Here is a 23,173-nt window from a genome sequence, read left to right on the forward strand (position 1 = left end):
GGTTTCTATCAAATTTTGGGTAAAATCATTTCGGAGGAAGTCCGTCTGTCCGGCTGTTGGAATATGATTTAATATGATAACCAATAACCACAGAAGGAAGAGAGCTAGATATATAAAATTCTGTATATGGATTTAATATCTATAGTATAGATAGCTATCAAATTTTGTTCCAAATCCGAGTACGGGCTGACTGACTGTCTGTCTGTTCTTTCACAAACAAATAAACGTGATAATTCAAAAATGCAATAACTTAAATATATCAAGCATGATATGACACTATGTGACTGCAAGTGCAATTTTGTGTCAAATTTTTGTTTCATTCAATTGAGAAAAACGTGTCTGAAACACAAATTCTATTAATTTGATGCTATTAATTGCCCAATAATTCGCCAAGGATGGCACGAACGATTCAATAAAAATGCTAAATGTACATATTTCTGGAACTGAAAGAGTATTTTTAGAATCTGGCCTCTATCACTGGCACCAAAGTAGGTAAGGCGCTAAAGGACTATATATGTGTGTGTAATGATTTTCCTAATCTAAATTAAATCTTGATTAGTTTTCTAATTTGAATTTTACTCTTCATGTTTTCCAGTTATAAGTTTCGCAAACGTACAGATTGAAAAATAAATATAATTCCAAAAAGGCTTTCTTAGGTCTCAAGCACAAATAACACTGATCATTCAAGATCACTCGACGCCTTGGCAATTAAGAGATAATGCCACCTTGCCATCAACGTGAATGCTTTATTAAAGCATTACGCAACCCCTTTCCTCCATGTATTGCAAGATTCTTTCTCTTCGTCTGTTTTCAGTGAAGTCCATTTTTAAAGGGCGCGATGAAATTTAGAATGAGTTGGCTATCCAATTCCTCCAGTCCGTATCATGCCAATTCCGACATGTTCCTGCCATTGGTGATCCATTTTGAAGTGGCATCATTCGCTTAATCCGAGACTTTGCCAAGTTTCGACGTCGAATTTTTAAAGGCTTAATATTTTCTTGTTCTATACAACTGGTTAAACGTATCAAAGCATCGCCCCTCTTAAACGGAAGTGGTTTAGTTTTAGAAAGTTAATTGTTGGTAAAGTACATGTCTCTAATATTAATAGACATGAATATGTATAAGTGTATTGCTCTACAGGCCTACTACCTGACCTTAACATAGAGCTACCACATTTGGCACTTACATAACTTGGAGTATGGAAATGTGCTCCAATCGGCGATTTTTTAAAAGTTTCCATTAGTATTTTAATTATTTAAAAAAATAAGGCTGAATTTTTCATTACTTCCGAAATTATTACAGCACAAAAGTTGGTTTTATACTGTTTCAAAATTTTAAAAACTGTCTTTTCAGTGATAAACTTTAAAAATCATGCAAATTTTTTCCTAAATGTTATCAGCTTAAAATTTTTTTTGCCTGATTTCTGATAATACATTACATAGATGATGTGAAATTCACTTTTTTTTTTGTTTCATCAATTTTTATTGTTTCATCAAATATTTAATTGAATGACTTGCTTTCATTATTAAAAGCTAAAGGAAAAAGGGTTTTGTTTTATATCTGTATAATTTATAAAATGAATTTTAAAAAATTGAGTTACAATACCGCGAAACACAGAATACAGATGAATTGTACTGTTAATAGTGCTATGATGTCATGGGATTGGCCTCTATTTCAAAGGCTCCTATACGAAATGCAGATAACGTAAACAAAACAGTTAAAATAACACAGATCGACAGAATCATAAACATGAAAATATATCTAAACGATTTAATTGGAATTAACTGCTATCAATATTCTCAATGAACCAACTGGTAGTTAAAGGCATTAAGTCTATATAAATAGATGCATGTTTGTTGATGTACATTTTGATGAGATTTGGTGTATGTATTTTTCAAAAATAGATGGAAATCACCGAAAATTTTTTTAAGTTTAAAAGTTAATTAAAGTATCAATTAATTCAAAATTGAGCGATTTTTTTTTACGTTTACCAGCTATATTTACCAAAAATATTATCCCACAAAAATTATTTTTTCATGATTTTAAAACATAAAAAAAATGATTTTTACTCGATTTTAATACTCACTCAATATTAAGATAATTTCCACAGAATTTAAATCATTCAGTCGCATGCTTTCTCAAATGTTAAAATAATAATAAAAAATTATTTCATTTAAACAATACTCCGAAGTAGTTCAGTTCGGAGCATTTATTTTGTTTTATATAGATTTTTTTTTAATTCGCACGTGCAGAAATTTATTGTAGTATGATTCATTAAATTCATACTTTTCAAATTTATCAAATAAAAAAATGATTTTTTAAATAAATACTTTCCTTAATAATTTAGTTAAACAGTTAAAAAGCCAGGAAAGACAAAATTTTTGACCAACCAGATTAAGAAAATATGAAATAAATAAAAAGCTATTTTATTGAGAAAATATAATTCATCTATTTTTATTATTTATTTAAAATATAGCAACTTATATAAAAAAGAATATTCATTTAGAATATTCATTCATGTATTCCTCCCTAATAAACACAGTTAAAAACATTGATTGTAACTATAAAGGATCATAAGTTATATGATAAAGAATTCCTTATATTTTCCAGAATGTTAATTTTAACTTTAGATTTATTTAGAAAATAACTTCAGATTTAACTTTGAAAAACTTTCAACAAAAATTTTATTCTAAAATGTCATTATCCTAATCTTTTAATTTTAAATTATGACTTAGATTGCAAATAATTTTTTATCTATTAAAAAATGAAATCTGAAGTGGTTGTTAATAATTTAAAAATTCATTAAAAAAAATTCTTTTTCAAAATTTTGATTTCTACACGATAATTATATTTAAGAAATATTGAGGTGCACTTAAGATTTTAAACTCATCATGGATAACGTTTTTGTTATTTGATGACCCGAAATTGATAAAGTAGAATATCGTAATATGCTAAGAATCGATATTTCAAATAAACTGTAAAACAAAAATTTGGCCTAAACTTTCTCTGGTGAATATTTTTAATTTTTTTTATTTCCTTTCAAATAAAATATGGTTAAATAATGTATAATTAGATATAAAATATAATATATGTAAGACAGTGTTTATAGTTTCTTGTGGATTTCTGACAATCATTTTTATATGCTTTAAAATTATTTACTTGCATTCGAGAAATGAATGTGATGAATTAATTGGAGTAAGTATTCCAATTTTTTTAAATTAATAAGTTTAATTTATATCGTTTCCACTAGACGGTGTTAATAATAGTTATATTCAATGACAATTCAAATTGATGTTACATAAAAAAAAATCATGAATGATTGAATTGTACGTAAATGCTGAAATATGGATGGAATGATGGATAATGAGAAGAGTTCCACGAAATAAATCCGTAGCACTCCAATGGCGCTGCTATGGCGACATGAGGTTACATGCATACTTTAAGCTTACAACACATATAATTCCATTTCTGATTGAAACAATATAGATAAATTGTTACAAAGATCACAATCACAGATTTTTCATCCCAAATTAATTGCACCTTTTTTAAGGGATTTAATCGGCAATTGTGCAATAGAAAAGCATTATAGGTATCCTTTTGATATTTGTACAGCAAAAAAATATTAAAAATTAAAGAACTTTTATTTTAAATGCAAGCAGAAAAAAATGTCGATAATGGGCGGTTAAAATTAATTTTTTAAATGTATTATTACTTTGAAAAATATTTAGGACTAATTTATAAGATAATGATAAATCGTTTTTTTTTATGATTGTATAATTATGGTTTATAGTTAATTGTTTCTTGTTTTATTTCGTTTGCAAATTTAGAGAAGTTTAATTTGAAACAATTATTCTTATAAATTTTGATCATGGTCAAAAGCTGCTGGCAACACTTAAATGTGCGAAAGCTCTTCCAAATTTCATACTAAACCAACGTAAGAATGTTTCGCCCATGAAGACTAACTAATATATCCATAACATGTGTAAAATTTGTGTCTCTAAAACAAAACTATGAAAAAGAAATATGTTTCATATATTCTTGATAACATTATTTGTTTTTAAACGCTTCTATATTTTATGTTTGTGGAATTTCGTAATCAATTTTCCACTCAATTGCTCAAGTATATAATTCTAAAATTTTTTACAGTTAAATTTTTTTACAGTCCTAATAAGAGAATATTTTAATAATTTTAGAATTCTTAGTAATTAATTAATAAAAAGTGACAGAAATGGTTCCCCTTACAAATTAATTAATGAGTTGTGAACTATACATATTAGAAATAGGAAATATTAAAAATAAAAAAGTTTAAAGTTCAAATAAATTTAATGTTTTATTAGAGTAGTAAAAAGTTAGAAATAATTTTTTTATCGGAAATCGGACAAAATTATCAAGAAATTAAAACACAAAGTAACCATAAAAAGGAACTTCATTAAAAGTTCAAATACAATTGTTACTGAAATTTCGTTTTAACTAGAAAATTTATAGCAAAATCGTATACTTTTATAATTCTATTTTGGTCTCTATTATTTTGATAAAAAATAATCAAATTAAAATATTTTGTATATAATAAAAATGAAAGAATTAAAAAGTATTTTCAGAGTATAAATTTTACTAAGTGAGTTAGAATATTTTGTATCCTAACAGAATACTAAACATATAGATATTTACTAATTTAACTGTCTAGAATTTGGGTAGTTAACTTTCTTCACCATGAGCATTTTTACGACTCAATAGAATATGGATGAAAATTTATAGAATCACATCCGATTTTCTATAATAGTGTCCTTGAAATAGAAGAATTTCCGAATTCCATAATAATTTCCGATTCCTTGAAAACCATTAGGCGTTTCACATATATTTCTTGAAACCGCAACAAATTTCAGAAAAAAAAATTAAACACTAGAAAATAATTTTAAAAAATATATTTATAAAAATATTTTTATCAATACATTATATGAAAAACAATTTTTTTATTAAAATTATGAAGGGCAAAATAAAAATCTATTTTTTTTTAATAAAAGTTGTAATCTACAGTGAATAATAGGACAAGGCTTTTAATTCACAATAAACGTTAAAGAAACAAAAAAAAATCTCAAAATTTAAACATAATAGAATTTAAATTGTGGTTTTAATTTACTTAAAATTTTCATATCTGCGCCTGAAATTTTTCCTATTTTTGTTTCCATTTCCAGATTTTTTATTTAAAAAATATTTTTTCTTCTTACTTTACTGATAAAGAATTTTTTTAAAAAAATGACATCTCTTATAAATCATAAATTTTACTCTCATATCAGATAAAAATTTGATTAATAATTGCACACAGAGATTTACAAAAAGAATGTCGTTAATTTTTCTTTATATATTAATGATATAAAATGCTTGTAATAGTTTCATGTAATACGGAAATTAAATGCAAAGGTTGCTGGTTGCTGTTGCATAATTTTTGTTGGCACATTTAATTAATTCATAAACATGCCCATTTAATTTTAGAATTCATTACGTTTATAGAAATAAAAGAGGCGTTAACCTTCAATACTATAACGTGCAACCTAAATTATTATATTCGCCATGTTATAATAAAGTTATAACAAATCCATTCGATCTGGATAAAAGAACCCATTATTTTATTCTGTGCAAATATTAATAATTATTTTTATGATCTTAACTTTATTTAAAACAAAACAAATAGCGAATATTTCTTGTGAAAGGTCAAAATAGTTTTATCCATTTATTTTGAAGATTTTAAAGTTAAAAATTTGATTTAGAAAGTTTAATTTTTAAAAACCTGAAACAAAATAAGAATAATCAATGTTCGTTCTACTCACAGTAATCTACATTATATCCTGTGTTCCACTGCCTGTACTGGGAAGCAGGAGTGATGTAGATCCCAGGGGGATCTCCCAGCAACGGCACCCCTGAAATGCCCGGAGCCATGATGGCCTCTCCACCCTTCACTTCTCGAACTGGATCTAATTGCATCTTTCAAGCTTACAGGTGTTTGAATGCAATATTTTTTAAAGTTAAGTCACTTAAGAATTTGAAATATCTTATTGCAATTTATTAAAAACAACTTTTTTCGATGAAAAGAAAACAAAGTATTCAATATATTTCAAAGAAAGAAAAATTTAAAAAAGGCATCAAAGAGCAAAACAACAAAAAAATTGATGTCTAACCAAAAGAAAATCTGCCACAAAATAAAGTTAACAGATGTAATTTTGAAAATAATTTTTGACTATTCAAAAAGTGAAAAGTTAGTTTTCAGGCTTTCTTGAGACAATTAATCGTATGTTTTTAATACAAATAAAAACATATCTTTTGATGATTTGAAATGTTGAATTGACTAATTCTGCTTTGGATTTTTCCCTTTTTCGTATTCAGAATAATAGATTTTTTTCCAAATTCTACAAATCGTTTATCAACAAAACTAGAGTTTTTAGCTTGAAAATAAGCAATCTTCGACTAAGCACTTAAAAATAATACAAACGCATACACATTATCTTTCAGTACTTAAAAGATTAAATACTGCTTTGCTTTTTGGGAGTTGGCCCTTAAAATCAAGCAATCATTCTAACAGCTAAAACATCACAGGATCTTTTTGGCAGTTTATACTTTAATGGCCGATTCACACATCAATATTCGTTTACACAAACACAATATCAACAGTTGCAAAGATTAAACACGTCCAACACTGATCACTTAAGCACAGCACTCAACAATGGATGGCTTGTCAACATTGTCTTTTCAGCGATCACACATTAGCGGCAGATCTAATCATCCAACTTATACAACATATTGCTCAATATTAATGGAGGAAAGGGGGGAGAGACACCTGCTTGATCTTTTGGAAGAGCAGAACACACACACACACTCACTCACAAAGCAAAAAGTGACTCCAGACCGCCGAGCCTTGTCACACCTTGGCATCCTTCCCTCTCTTGAGATTTTTGTCTCTCCTGCAAACCTCAAGTTTTAACAGTTAGGCGTTATTTGTGTTTCTTTCTTTCTAGCCTTCCGGGTGACGTCTGTGACCGACTATTTCTGCTGCGTTTTCGTGGGGTATTTTGGGGAGACCTCTTTTGTTCTTAGGTGGCATGAGGGAGGGGACATGAAAAAAAACAACTATATATTCTTTTTCGAATAGCTATTGTTTCCCTGGAGATTGGGGTCGACGCGCCAGTGGAGCCAAACTGGCGCACAGGAGCATTCCAAAAGATAAATAATTTTCAGGAATAATAATAATAAAGGGAAAATAATAATTTTTACAAGCGGTTTTGAACTAATTTAAACTGATCTTATAGGGGGGGGGGGTAGAGTTAAAACGTCCTACTTTAGAATATTTTTGAAAAAACTGGGATCATATGAATCTCAAATACCAGTTATCTGTAATATAAACATTGTTAGATTTTTAAATAGACAATTGCTTACGGTCTTATAACTTTAAGGCCCTAATTGAGATTTGTGTGGTATTTTGGAAGTTATTTTATTTTGTGCTTATATTTTATTATAAAGATCTTACAATCGAACTTATTCAAATCCAACTCAAGCGTAATATAAATAAAGCTTTTAAACGTTATTCTGCTTGCATTCCTAATTATTATATGTAAGTTTTATATTATGTGCATATCTATATCTTACTTATAATTCTAAAACTTTTTGATGCTACATAATTTTTTTAAAAATCGAACATATTCAAATCGAAATCAAGCACAGTTTAAATAAAGCTTTGAAACATTACTCTGGTAACATTCCTAGTTTAGTAATATTTGTAAGTCTTATATTGTGTTATTTATAATTCTAAAAAATATTGATATTTTATAATTTAAAAAAATGTTTGATTTTATTATTAAATATTATTTAAATTATGTTAAGAAAAGTTATATTATTTGTTTTTACTATTTTGAATAATATTACTTTTAAATTTCAGTTCTGCTTTTTTTATGCGTGATGCATTGATACCATCTTTTTAGAAAGTGATCAGCAAGTAACTAAATAATTTTGCTTTTTATTTGGTCAAAAGTTTCTACTTACAGCGACCTATATACATAAAGATTATTATCGATCAAAAGATATTTAGTTTTGAAAATTTGAAATGTAAAAATAGGCCCCGAGATTTGCATTGTTTAAGTGCACCAAAAAGTCTTTATTTAACCCTGAATGCTTAATATGGAAAATAAGCGATGAAATAATTATTTAAAAAATAGAATTTTAAAAAACACATTTTATTTATCTACTGAATAAAAATCAAAATATGAATAGAGAAAGAACAAGACACTATTAGAATAGAAATGTTATTAGAAATTCGTATTTTAATGAATCAGTAATAAAACATTATTTTCATTGCATCTTATTTCTCATAATATTTCTTGTATAATTTAATTATAGGTTTGTCTTTAGTATCTCACATTTTTGTGATTTGTGTTTCATTCTTCAAATTCTTATAAAAATTATTTTCTTCCTTTTAGCGCTTTAATAGAAAAGGATTTTTTTTTTTAATTTCATTTCAACTAATATTATTTTCAACATTTCAGTCTTTAATATGCTTTATTATTTATTATGATTGTTTTAAATTTTATTCTCACTTTTTTTCCGAATTTAATACTCGATAGCTCTTGCAAACAAAATCAAAATTTAATCAAAATGAATACATTAATTGAAAATAATGTTTCGAAAATGTCAAAATTATTTACCGCTATCGGAAACAGATAATGGCGCAAATTTCCAAAATTTGATGATCCATAGTTCATAAAGTGACAAAGTGTAAAGTATAATTTTCGAACCCAGAGAACTCTGAGACGTGGACAAATAGCAGATAAATTTTTAGCAACACTTTCGAGAAATTTTAACAACTCTTTTTCTTGGTATACGTCTAATATTAGAAAGTAAAAAACCAACAGGACTTGAAAAACGAAACTAGGTGGAGACGGATAATTTAAAGAATATTTGCTAAAATGATAGAAAATAACTCAGAATAATGAATTCTTTTATGCATAAAGTATAAATTAAAGAATATTCTTGAAGGCTTTTTGACATAAAGTAAGGAATATTCTTCAAGTCTTTTTGGCAGATATGGAGCACTGGCACATTAGACAAAGAGAAGCAGTTTCACCTCGTGACAAATGCATGTATGATAATTGAGTGTGATACAATACGGCGAAGTTGCTAAAGGGAAAAGAAAGAATTTAACTAAAAAGAAGAATTAAGGTTTAAGCAAAAGGAAGAAGGAAACATGGAAATTTTCAGCGGCGTTATTAATGCTTATATGATAACGAAAAATTATAGGTGTCAGTTATAATTTGACTTTGTTGCGCATAATAAACCTGCTGTTCTATAAAAAATGTTGATTGAAATATTGTTCTTTTTTTATTTCTCATTTTTTATTTCTGTATAATTTTTCTACTAATATTATTTTCAACATCTCAGTCTTTAATAATTTATTATGTTTATTGTAAAATTTTATGGTCTATTTTCTCCCAAATTTACTACTGGATAACTCTTTCTTGTAGAATCAAAATTAAAAGATTAATTGAAAATTATGTTTCGAAAATATTAAAATTATTTACTGCTATCGAAAAAAGATATCAGTACAAATTTCCAAATTTTGATGAACCAAAATTCACAAACATCCAGAATAGTTTTCCCTCGTGACACATGTATGAGTATTAACTGTTCTTGACACAATATTTTAAGTTGATGAATTTTAAGCAAAAGCAGAAATAAAACATGAAAATTTTCAGTGGATTTATTCATATTTACATGTGTAAGGAAAAGTTATAAATGGTAGTTATAATTTGAATTTGCTGCTCACAGTAACCCTGCTGCTCGCAACGATAAAAAAAAAATGTTGATTGAAATGTTGTTGTTTTTTAATTTCCCATATTTTTCTGCAGAATTTTTCTGAAAATATCCAATTTGCACATTAAAATTTGCATATTTTAGAGTTTTTAAATTAATTTTTAAACTCTGTTTAATTGCGTGATCCAAATTAATCAAATGATTTTAGGTAGCTCCTATGTAATCTCTACAGACTAGCAAAAATTATACAATATTCACCTAAAGATGTGGTAACGATTTTCAGAAAATATATATATATAAGATCATTTGTTAACCCATGGGGGAAAGCGACCTGGTTGTGAAATTAGATTGTTTATTTTTGAAAAACATCTGCAATAACTTTTCTCCTAAAAAATATGCTAAGTAATTAAAGATAAAAAATATTTATTTTTTAATCTATTGGGGGAAACGACGTTATTGGGCAAAAAAAATGTTTATTTTTGAAAAATATCTTAAACAACTCTTCTTTTTTAAAAAAATGCTAAGTAATTAAAGATGAAACGAAAACAGAAAGAGGTTCATTTTTCAATCGATAGGGAAAAGCGACATTGTTGGACAAACGAAATTTTTATTTTTTAAAATATCTGCACCAACTTTTCTTTAAAGAAAAAAAAAATGCTAAATAATTAAGCTGATAAAACTCGGCATAAAAAGAATTTAAAAGTTAACGAGTTATATATTTCGCAATAATTTATGGGAAGAAAATAAAAATTGATCAATCGCTAACGAGCAATAATCTGTAACAATAACATGTTACACTTTAATAACTCTATACTTGGTTTGACATGCCCTATATCAGTAAGAATATTTTAAAAAATTGCTTGTCTTGTACAGTGGCTCAACAGCATTATTTATTTGCAATTTAAAATCAAAAATTAAAAATAAAGTATGCATATATCTTTGGGGAGCATGGAAGAAATTATTTTATTGGTACCTAGAGCAGGTTAAAGAAGATTCGGTGAAAAGACATTTATAAATGACTTACCATCTCCGAGTCCAATGATGTCCTGGAGATCTTGCTTGTAGTGATTCATTTCACCCTTGTGCAGCAACTCTTTCTCACCCTTCGCCTCGTCATCTGAAAGGAAAAGACATCTGTTATTCTACAAATGCAGAACAAGTCTATTTTTTTACTTACTCATACACGAAGTATAGAGAAAGTATCGCATTGTAACCGTCTAAAAATTCGAAAAGATTTTGACGAATCACCTCGTTTTAGACCTGTGTGAGTGTTGAGACTTATGGCACTTTACAAGCCCGCTAACAGTTATCTGTCAGCGATTTAAGCCGAGTGAGCGTCTCTTGTTTTTACCGTAGCGCCAACTAGAGCCAAGAGTACGCCTTTGCTACTCTCGCGTCCCAACCCTTTTTACGGGGCGGACTTCATTCATGCATTTCATTCACAGATCGTAATTTAGACCTGAATCAGAGAACGATCACCCCTTATCCAGTGGTATTACTCTTGACATGGAGGATTTTGTGACCACGACAGATTTATACGTTCTCCAGTCACCCCACACACGGAATATAGAGAAAGTATCGCATTGTAACCGTCAAAAAAATTAAGAGATTTTGACGAATCACCTCGTTTTAGGCCTTCTTGAGCTCTCAAAACATAATTTTAGCATTTTATCTGTCTGTATGTGATAAAGATAACTTAAAAAAACGCCTTGAGCTAGACATATGAAGTTTGGTATATTGAATTACGAGCAAATTTGTAGATTTATATCATATTTTGAACTAAATTCATTTGCAGGAAGTTTGTCTATCTGGCTGCACGAGTATAAGTGAACTCGATAACTATAAAACATGGAGTTATGTAGATGAAATTTAGCATCTGAAATATCGATACTTATCGAATTTTGTTCCAAACCCATCAAACGATTGACCATCAGTCGATCTGTACTCTCGCATGCATATAAACGCGGCAGCTTAAATCAATGAAATTAAATATGTCATCTTATGACTGCAACTGTAGTTGAGTGTCAAATTTTGTAAAAACTGTAAAAGCAAGAGACGATCACTCGGCTTTAATCGCTGACAGATCTGTCAGCGGGCTTGTAGAGTGCCCTAAGTCACAACAACATTGTAATCGTTAGAAATTTCTAACTGAAGAAATTTTGACGGATTTCCACGTTTTAGATGTTTTTGAATCCAACAGATGAACAGATGAATTTATGTCTGTTTATCTTCTGTGACCAAAATGTCAGAAAATTGCTCTGAGCTAAACCCATGAAATTTGGTAAAGGGTTAATGTAGATTTGTATCACATTTTGAACGAAATGTATTCAGACGAAATATGGCTGTCTGAAATCAAGTGAACACGCTATCTACAAAACGTAAATAAAGTGTATCATATCTAATATCTCTCTGCATCTGATAAACGCGTCTTTAGAATAATGTCTGTCTGGTTGCGAACACGGTAACTCAAAAACGCGCCAAGCAAGAAAAATAATCTCCCAATTTTATGCTTTATTATAAAATATGCGAGAAAGCTCAGGGGAGACCTCTGCCATTATTTCAAAATGCAAATCTTCATGCCAGTACACTCTGACCAATAGTGGCGCATCCTCATAATTAGGTTCCTCTTACTAAAAAGATTTACTGCTCTAAAGAATAACAGCATTTCTTCATTACCGGATGATGAATAAAATCAATCAATTCTGAAGCAGCTGCCTAAACTCGGGAATATGTGTTTGTTTACCAAACAAATTTTTCAATAAATGTAATAGAGGGGAGGATCTAATGTTAATGGATGGTTGCTGTACCGATATCAATAATCTTTCTACAGAAGTGTTAGAAAACGAATTATGGAATTCTATTCATCTGTCCGTCCATATTAATGGAATTTACATTTTCTCTCAGAATATGATAATATGTGTAACATTTAGATCAATCTGTTCTAAATACGTCAATTGATTAACTGACGATAATGCACAGAGGTAAAGTGCCTTGAGTTCCATAACTACGTGATATATCCCTCAAATAAGCAATCTTATTTCTCTTGAAAAGAAGCAAAATCTCTCTTCTTTAATATTCAACAACAGAATTGCAAGAATGGATGTTTGAATTCCAGAATGAGATGAATCGTTCATAATTAGGCAAACTATTAATTTAAATTTCCTTTTCAAAATTCAGAAAAAAAATGAAAAAATAAAACAATATATCATAATTTTTGTATTGTAAATAATATATAAATTTTGTTTTTGCTGTAAAAGTTTTGAAAGATTATACGAAAGATTAAGAAAGATTACACGAAATAATTATGTAACAATTTCGCTTACTTTTTAATTAATTTGAATTGAAATAAAAAAAATGGTTCGCTGCACGCACTTCCAATTTTTAACTTATATTTGTGCATAATTTTGTGGTTCTAAGATAAAAGGTTTGCACTATAGAGACCGACACACACATATACACATTCTTCTTTAAGTATAGATACTTATTTTCTCTCTGCCCTAGTATCTATCATACGAGGTAATAACAAACTTGTAGTAACAAAGTATGAAACAGCACTGTTAGCATTTATTCACGCGGAAGATCATTAACACGCATATGTTACAAGTTTTTTCGCACTTACAACATGTACTTTTAACAAAACCACTCTTGGAAAATAATGAAATTGTTCTGGCTTCCGGCCAAGTCGGGGTGGGAGGGGAGAGTTGACAATTTCGCAATGCAATGCAATTGCAAGAAAAACCAATTGTGTTGGCAAAGCTCACTTGCTTCTGGATTTCAAAAAATTGTTCTTTCTAGCAACAAAGAAGCTTTTTTTTTAAACAGAACGCCTTTGTATTCCGTTCAGCTGATGTAAGATTTTTTTTAACCATTACTAGAAGCACAATATTGGTAATCCATGATTTTCCGATATTTTTCATTATTCGTAATGATGTAGAATTTCGTAGTAATATTGAAGAGTATTTTGTATAATTTGGGTTGCAATTTTAATATAGCATCTGCTACATATAAAATAGTCTCTTGATAGTTATTTGTAATAAAATAAAGAAATAAGTTGCTAGTTTTCAGGTCACATAAACTAAAACTATTACATAAATTATGTAAATGTTGTATTACATTTATAAGCTAAATAACTCACTTTAATTTATATTTATGAAATTTTGAATAATATATATTATAGCGGCTACATAACTCTACTATTTTCTCTTTTGATATAATAAATTACGTTACCTTATTAACATCTAGGTATATTCCCACGATCCTTCTTGGGGGTCATTGTTAGATTGTATTCTAAGTGAGCGTCCTGTATTTTCGTATTCGTGTTTGTTTTGTCTTGTGAAATGTGGAACTTAGAAAATAATTAAATAACTGTTCTTGAAACTCGTTTATCATTTTCATCTACCTCATAATGAAATTATAAAGAATCTGGTTCCTCTACAATATATATTATTTATTCATTATAATAAACTAAAATCATATTTTCCTTAATTGCATATTGAATATTTTATAAATGCTATCTACTTTCTGGATGTTTAAATACTTCATTTTCTCTCTCAGTTGAAGTAGTAAAGGATGAATTGTTGTAATTTTAGCTGAGGCGTTTATGAATGAACCATTTTTGGCGTTTATAAATGAGCCATTTTCTAAGATAGTTATGACTGGATTAATTTTTTTTACAATCAATTTCTATGGAATAGAAGAAGTTAAATTAATCGAATTTTTTTATTCTTATTGAAAATTAAAATAGCCTTGTTTTTAATAGAACTAGTCTTAATCCTCAATAATAAGTACAGGGTGATCAAGAAATAACAGGAGGTGTTCGGAGTCTTGTAGCGTGTTATGGATTGAACGAAATGTTGCAAAATATGGCCACCATACACATTAAAGTATGCGGTTTCAATTCATCAAGAAAAAAAAATTAGTACCAAAAAACGCCGATAGAGGAAATCTTGGCACTGAAAGCGCATAATGTGTGGAAAAAGAATACATAACTGCCAATACCAAGAAACAGTAAATAGCAACACACCAAATACCAATGAAAAACGTTTATTATAGCAACTTACAAATTTGGCTCAAGCTGACCACCAACTTGATGTTCCAATAATTGCATGTGAGGGTTTCGACGGTGACTAGCATCATATCTGCCTTTGATCATCTGACATGTAACGTTATTTGATCTTTTAAAGTAGGAATGTCAGGAACATGTCCTTGATACACAACGCCTTTCAAGTGAACTAGAACCGCCTCACAACTAGAAATTGCCAAGATTCCTATCGGCGTCATCAGTTAATGGGTGTTTTACGAATAAAATTTCAGGATCTTACGCAATATCATCGCATTCGTATGTGCACAAATAGCTATACTGACAGACGGTTAAATCTTTGGCAGGTTTTGGTCTTGCATGTCATAGAGAGCTGAAAATAAAACGATGCAGCCTAAGCTAAATTCAATCCAACTTATTCGTTGTGTTTTCGAAATGTTTCTTCGCATGCATAACAGCAGGTAAATACAAAGAGTTCTTGTTAACGAATTTTATATAAAATTTAGTTTAAAAGTCACATACTACATTTCTTTATTCAAATTTGTAGCATTTTTTAATTATAATTATTTTCGAAAAGACAAACAGCCATATTTATGAAAAATTGTCTTTTGGTAACTTGTTAAAAGGATATAATATTGGGGATGCATTTCAATTCGCTGTCGAATTTACTAACGGTTACAGTACTTTCTAGAATTATCAAAATAGAAATATTTATAGAATTATTATTTTTTTATTTATTATTTATTTTTAAAATATTTCTAATGTGAAATATTGTTGTGAATTGACATTTTTCGTAACTATAATCCCTTCTTTGTGTAAAAAAATCCAAGTATTTTAATAACTTGACAAAAAATTATTCTGGAATTTATTACAATTTCTATTACATAACTCTTAGTTGAAAAAAACTTTTAAAAATTATAAAGATTCTGATTTATAAGGAATAAAATATTATAAAATTCTTCAAAGTCTAAATATTTTGTTATTCTGAAAGATTTTGCAATTAAATGCGTTTGTACAGTTTAATTTTTCTAGAATTGTATTTAATTTTTCTAGTTGTGTTTAGTTAGCTGACTAAAATATAAAATATTTTTTAAAAACGCTTTTTCTTGAATTTATGCTATGTTGTTATGAGTCATGTTGTTTAGTTTCTTCTAAAATTCAAGTAGTGAAATTAATAAATTCGTTTTCACGTTGGTTTTATTATTTATGTCATTTTTAAAACGACTTTAATTATATATTAGGACATTGAAATAAAAAATAACCATTTTGTTAAAATACCCGTCTTTTAGTTATAAATTTTGAGTTAAAAACCAAAAATATGAGTGATGCGTTTATGCATCACCGCATCACTCATATTTTTTGTTTTCAACTCAAAATTTATCCAGTTCCAAGATAAATATCTAGTTCTGAGGCATAACTAAGCTTAGTTTTCCACCAAATGATGAGCTTTTGAGACAGACAACTAATCTCTTTAAATTGATGTTGTTTTTAACCACAACCCTCTGTTTCTGAGGCAATAATAATGTGTTTTGTTATGAAACATAGAGAAACCTCGGTTAACAAGCACATCTCTTAATGAGCGATTTGCATAATGAGAAAATCTCATTGTAAAAAATGTTTTGCTTAACGATGTTTCGCGAAATAAATTCTGAAGAATGATTGATATCATCAGTCTATGTTAAGCGTTTGCTTAAAGAGGTCCCTTATTTTAGCATGGAAGAAGATTTTACCGGATAGCGTTGTCGAATGCGATTCCGAGAAGGTCGAGCAAATGCCTATAAAGTCTTAATCAACCATATTGCGTTTCAAGCCATGATTATAAGTTTAATGGGGATAGTAACGTTGCACAGAGAGCAACAATGAGCTGGTGGAAGAACATGACCAGAACTTCAGTAGAACTTATGGAGCTGCATTTTATGTTACAACTGTAAAACTGTGGATGGGATTTGGTCAAGAGAGACACGAAGTAATAGAATGAATAGAGCAACAACCTTCTAGTGAAATAAAGAAGATTACATGTATCATTGAGAAACATTACCCTAATAAGATTGTAACTTCGTACGCTGCAAATTCATTTAACGGTAATGCTATTCTAATTTTTGCCAAATTTTGAAGCGTGGACACAGACAAATCTTTTCAAAGAGCTTTCTTCTAAATAAAAAGGATACATTATAAAAAATAATTGCATTATTATGAATTTGTTGGCTTATTTTTTTTTCCCCAAATGGAAAGCATTGTCCTGTTTTATATTGATTTCTTTAGAAAAAAAAATGTTTCATTTAATGAATGTTTCACATTACGAGTAAAAATCGGGAAAGAATTATGCTTGTTAGTCGAGGTTCCACTATATTTTACAAAATGGGGCAGAAGCAATTTCTATAACTTTTGAAAAATGTTTCTAAATTAACAGCAGTCTTTTTTTTCCAAAATAGTTGGTTTATCTATGTCTTCTATACTGTAGGGTCATAGTTATATATTGTTATGAGCGCAAAGTATAGTGTGTGATTCTCTCGATGTTGATCGATACCTTGAATGCTATGGGTTGATTAATAACCCCTGGGCGTATGTTTTTATTTAAAAATTCAGGCAGAAATAAAATGATTTCAGAAAACATTTTATATAATTTGAAAGATAATTTAATTCCTTAAAAGACAGTGTTTTAATTATTTAATTTTAGTTGCTTTCGTTTGGAGAGATGTCACCATAAATAATTTAATTATAATTCCGTGTAATAGTTCGAATAATTTATATTGTTGTTAAATTAAAACTTCTATTAGTTAATATTTAAAAAATAAAACTCTGAAAATAACCCTAGAGTTTTTATTGTACAATTGTAGTATTCACGAAATGCTTGTAATGGCCTATATAAGCGTAGCCAATTCGAAGTTGAATGCTCTCCTTCATGCATCATTTTTGGGAAAGATAGTGTAATCTGATTTTATGCACTTCTTTTAACCCTTTCAAGGGCCGTGGAAAGTATGCTTCCCACCAAATGTATCAATATTCGAAGGAAGTTACATTGATTGGGATAAGCTCTAACGCATTTTTCAATAAGACAGAAACTTAGATGCTTCAGTTCCTTATCTTGCACAAAATTCCATGTTTTGATTTGTTACTTAATTATTAATCAAACAAATTAATTAATTAATCAAATTAAACTTATCAAATAAGTTAAATGAATCACTTTTCTTATGACAATCTCAATCCTAAAAATATTTTAATATACCATGACTAGAAAAAAAATGACCCTTTAAAGGGTTAAATATGTTCATTGTTACTACCGTTTTATAAATCGCGAGTTAGTTTTATTGGTTTTTGTTTCTCCTAAGTCGAATGAAATCGAGCAGTTTCTATTTGCTTGTTTGTTTCAGATAGCTAAAATAAACTGCCAAGTAGACCAAATTTAGCATTTTCGACAGCATTTTCTCGATGCATTTAATTAAGATTGATAATATGCTCCTAGTTTTATGCTGTATATAAAGGAGGAAAAAAATGCCTTAATATACTGCCAACTGCCAATTTTCGTACATTAGAAAATAAACAGTACATGAATTAAAATCTTTATTAAATGGTCAAAGAATTTATTTAAAAAATGAATTTTAAAATTTTAAATGAAAATTGAAATTGAAAAGTATTTATTAATTGAACGAGTTAAGGTAACAATAATTAATGTAATGGTACTGTATTATTCGGATACAAAGTAATTATGATAAGACCATTTTAGAATTTCATAGTTGAAATTTTCATTTGTTACAATTTAAAACTAAACTTTAAAAGAAAAAGTTACTTTTATCATTGTAGCTTTAACACTACATTTATACATTATAATTACTACAATTTATAAATAATTTTAAAATTAATTTTTACAAATTTTTCAAACAAATAAGTACACAAATACCATAAAGATGCCGTATTGTTATTAAAATGTATTATCTTGTCATAATATTATTTTGTGTAATTTGAAAAATGAGTATAATTTATGGTAAAAAATATATTAATTGGTTTAAAATTAATGTTTTTAATTATTTTGCTTTACTTTACTTATTTATATAAATTGCACATTAGATATTTAAAAAAATGAAAGCTTTGTATTGTTGACTTAAATTATTTCAAAGGCTTTTGTTTTTCATTCAAACTATAATTAAGAATACATTTGTAACTTCAAAAAAAATGATTTTTCAATTTCAATCTAATAAAATTTAGGTCATTTCACTTATTAAAGAATTTTATAATTTGTATAGATTTGAAAAATCAAAAGTTTATAAATTACCTTTTAACAGTGAATCTAACTGGAGCTTCTATGGTATAAAAAGTTTTTTGCCTTTTTCCCGAAACATGTTTCTTTTTCCCTTTCAAATTTCATTACTCATAGGGCACATTCCATTAATTACAATAACACGAACCATTATACAACAATATTTACAAATATTTTACATCTGTTAAACCAATTTTTATTTTTTTTCTGCGCAATAGTATTAAATTTTAAAGGCTATTTATCATGTAAAATATCACATATTTTTTTAAATTTCCAAGTTAAACATCCTGCATTTTTTTATAATTTTATTTTTAGGGTATTTAAATCCAAATAAGTTCGCTGTAATATTTAAACGTATGCTCAGATATTATGCTAACTTTGGAGTGATTTTACTCATATTTATTTTTTCTGAGGACACTTTTTTGTAATTATGAACTTGGAAATTATTTCATCACAGCACATATTCGATTCGAAATTAAAAAACAAATATTATAAGAAAAAAATATGTTTTCGCTGTTTTATACCTAAAATAAATCATTCATTCTATAAACTCTAATTTTTCCATCAAATACAAAATTTACATGTGAAAAAAATCTCCTTTATTCGCAGCTGGAAGTTCAATAATTTTACCTGTCGAAAACGCCTTAATTTTTCTTAAGAAAAAAATAATCCATATTTATTTTGGAAAACTCCCATTAAATTAACATTAATATTTTTAATACTTTTCTACTAATATTAATTATTTTTAATACATCATTATCATACATTTCAAATCCAGTTCCTTTCTACCACTAAGGCGAAAGTTATTTAGCATATTCTAAGATTATTTTAAGCATGGATGAAATTTAAAAAATGTACAAAAATAAAACTTGTTTCATTTGAGAGTCAGAAAGTCGCCTAATTTCCGTTGTCACAACTCCGCTTAAGAGATAATGATGGTAATTAAGAAAATCGCATGAACGCTCGTCGTCATTAGTGCCGTTTTTAACGAACTTTCCCTTCGTTGAATTTTCACTTGGGACAAAAATAGGAGTACGTGACGTAAGAAAATTTTGTAATCCTTATCTGTTTTTTCAAAAGATAATTTTAATTTTATTATTACTTCATTTTAAGGCCATATATCAAGATGCATTATCAATCATTTTTTTAAAATAAATAGCAGCTTGCAGGAGGCTTCTTTTTGCTAGATTTTTTTAAAGTTTCATTTATTGTGGCCTTGAATACAAGCTTGAACCATTTATTCCAAGTTCTGTGTCAAATGAATTATTTTCATTATAGCTTTCATTTAAAATGTCAAAAATATCTTCTGCTTTTTCAGACACTCCCTCTTAAAAGTGTCATTTAAAACGTGTGATGAAATTTGATTTTGCATATGTATTAAACAACCAAATCTCTTGCATGTCAACCGAAAGCATATTCTGAAAACAATTATAATAGAATCTCCCATTCATTGCACATTTTTTTTTTTGTCTCTAATTTTTTCGTATTACAAAACATCCAAAATATTGCAGTCACAAAATATTTGGACTTGAGAAGGTGATGGGTCCTCACTTTTAAGATCTTTCTGAGACAAAAAGAAACTATTTTTGAAGTTATGTCAGTCTGTGAATACTATAATAAAGAAACGTTGGAAATTTAACGAATAAAATTTAATATGCGATCTCTAAAAATCTGTCTTTTTTAAACCAATTTTCGAATAGTTAAATTAAGTAGTTTCTTGTTTGTAAACATGTACTTATTTAATCAATTTTATGCTTATTTCCAGATGTGCTAAAGTTTTACATTCATTTTACATTTGCGAAAGGTTGATAAAAATTATCTACCAGTTAGTCGAGGAATTTCATTAAATTTTGATTCGGTACTTGTGGCACCATCTGATAATGGATTTGTGAAAAAAAGTGACTTTAGATTCCCTAATGTTTTCACAAATGAAGTATATAGTCAACACTAAAAAGTTTTCTAAAAAGTAGTTATAAAACAGAAATCTTTTTTTTTTTTACTAAGCTAACAAAAATGGGTTTTTAAACGCTATTTTTATTAAATCTATTTAAAAACATTTTCGTAATCTATTTCATTTTTCTTCCTCGGGTCTATTTACTATAAGTGAAATTGGTTCATTCTGAAAATATCCACAATTGTGTTTTACATGTTTTTAAATATTTTCTATTTTCGAATCTAAAGCTTAAACATGCTATTTCAGAAGAGAAATAATAATTCTATTTCGAGAATTACCTTCTTGTTTATCTAGATCAAAAATTCTCATTCAGACATTCACACGTTTGTATGAATGTTTATACAATAGCATATTTTTTTTCGCACTCTTGCCCTTTTTACTTCCCAATCTTTTATAAGAGGGATTCTATAAAACAAATGAGTCTAAGTAAACAACACATTTTTCGGTTTCAGGAGCATCTGAAAGCAATATATAGAATGATAGGACAAATTTTGAAATTTGTATGCGTGCTTTTCCATGAAAATACTCTAGTTTAATACTTTTAGAACTTAATTAATAATTGTCCATTAAGTAAATTGAATTTTGATTCTGCACCAATTGCACCATCTAGTGATAATTTTTAAAAAAAATTGATATATAGATTGAAAAATTGGAAATAGATAAAATAAAAATATTGAGACTGCTTAATATGCTAGCGTAGTCTGTTTTTAAAACATTGTTTTTCATTAATTTTTTTCAGTTTTAGAAAACAATGATCAATTTATTTATATGTGAAAATCATAAATAAAGTCAGTCAATTTTCTATAAGACATCTGACAGCAAAATGTTGCTAAACTACTCTTATTTCGCTTAATCGCCGTTACTTGGTGTTGCAGTTTTTTTCCTCGCGAGTTAATTCTAAAAATTAAAAAAAAAAAAAACTTATGAATTTGATTCTGGTATATGAAATATAGAGGAAGTAAAGAATAAATAGGAATTGTAATCGCTAAATATTTGAATTCTAGATTAAATAAATCTCCGCATTTCAGACCTACCAGGGTACGAAAAACACATTTTTTGGCTTTATGTCCTTCTGTCTGTCTGGGAACACTATAATTCAAAAACACTTTGATCTATATCCCTGAAATTTGGCATATGGAACTGCAACCAAATTTTTAACTTCTATCAAATTTTTTTAAGAAATCCATCCATAAGAAAATTTGACTACCTGGCTGTTCTAATATAAGTGAACTCGATAACAACAAAACACAAAGAGTCAGATAAACAAAATTTGGTTCACAGATTTATTCAAAATATAGAAATTTGTCAAATTTTGAACCAAATTCATCCAGCCGTTTACTGTCTATCGGTATGCGCTTTCGATGTATAAAAGCGCGAAACTTATAAATGTTACAACAATAAAACATGGTATGGTGTCTTGCGTCTACGACTGTAAATTTGTGACATATTTTGGTATCAATCGGCCGGAACAAAGGCATTCAAGATAAATATTTTTTGCGATAGATTCAGTAAAAATACTAATTCATGTGAAAAAATCTATATTTCGTAACTATCTTTCACCAATGTTATGCAAGGAATACGCCACCTTCCTTATGATCCCTAATGTTATGTAGAGGAAAGGGATTGAAAAGTATGTGAGAAATGTTTGGACAGACCATTCCCGATGGTTTTTTATGCGATAGTTAATTAGTTCTATTAGATGAAATTTTTTTATCTTGTATATTTTCAAACAGAATGAATTTCCGTTTAGCATTTGGCATAAAATAAAAACAAAACACCGAAACTTGGAATCAAACATTAGCATTGATCACAATTATTCTTTAATTTTTATGCAAGATTTAATTATTATGCTGCGCCTCACCCCCAATTTCGATACAAGACTTAATCGTTACAAAATGTTCACCCACTACTTTGCTGCAAGACTTGATCACTATAAAACGCTCACCCGCTACTTTAATGCAACACTTAATCACTATAAAGGTCTCACCCACTAATTGGATACAGACTTAAAGTATCCGACTACGTTAAAAACACTGGTTTTCGACCACATTGGCGAATTCTTCTTTTATTATTATTTCTTGTAGTTCAGGCTTTCCTCTTTCCAAAATAGTATTTTCTTGGAAAAGGTCTTGGA

At 28.2% G+C, this 23,173-nt stretch overlaps 1 protein-coding gene across 2 annotated transcripts in view; it reads right to left on the reverse strand.

The window, feature by feature from the left end:
• Positions 1 to 23,173, reverse strand: part of LOC129971124 (mechanosensory protein 2-like) — a 116,062-nt gene that overhangs the window by 90,618 nt on the left and 2,271 nt on the right. The window contains exon 2 of one of the 2 annotated variants that reach the window (XM_056084618.1): positions 10,817 to 10,909. In XM_056084618.1, coding sequence (XP_055940593.1) covers positions 10,817 to 10,909 — 93 coding nt within the window. Of the gene's footprint in view, positions 1 to 5,825; positions 6,146 to 10,816; positions 10,910 to 23,173 lie in introns of those variants that run through there. The other variant, XM_056084616.1, reaches the window with a different exon arrangement.

Source organism: Argiope bruennichi, chromosome 6 (assembly GCF_947563725.1).
Source record: "Argiope bruennichi chromosome 6, qqArgBrue1.1, whole genome shotgun sequence".
In the NCBI taxonomy this organism is placed as follows: Eukaryota; Metazoa; Arthropoda; class Arachnida; order Araneae; family Araneidae; genus Argiope; species Argiope bruennichi.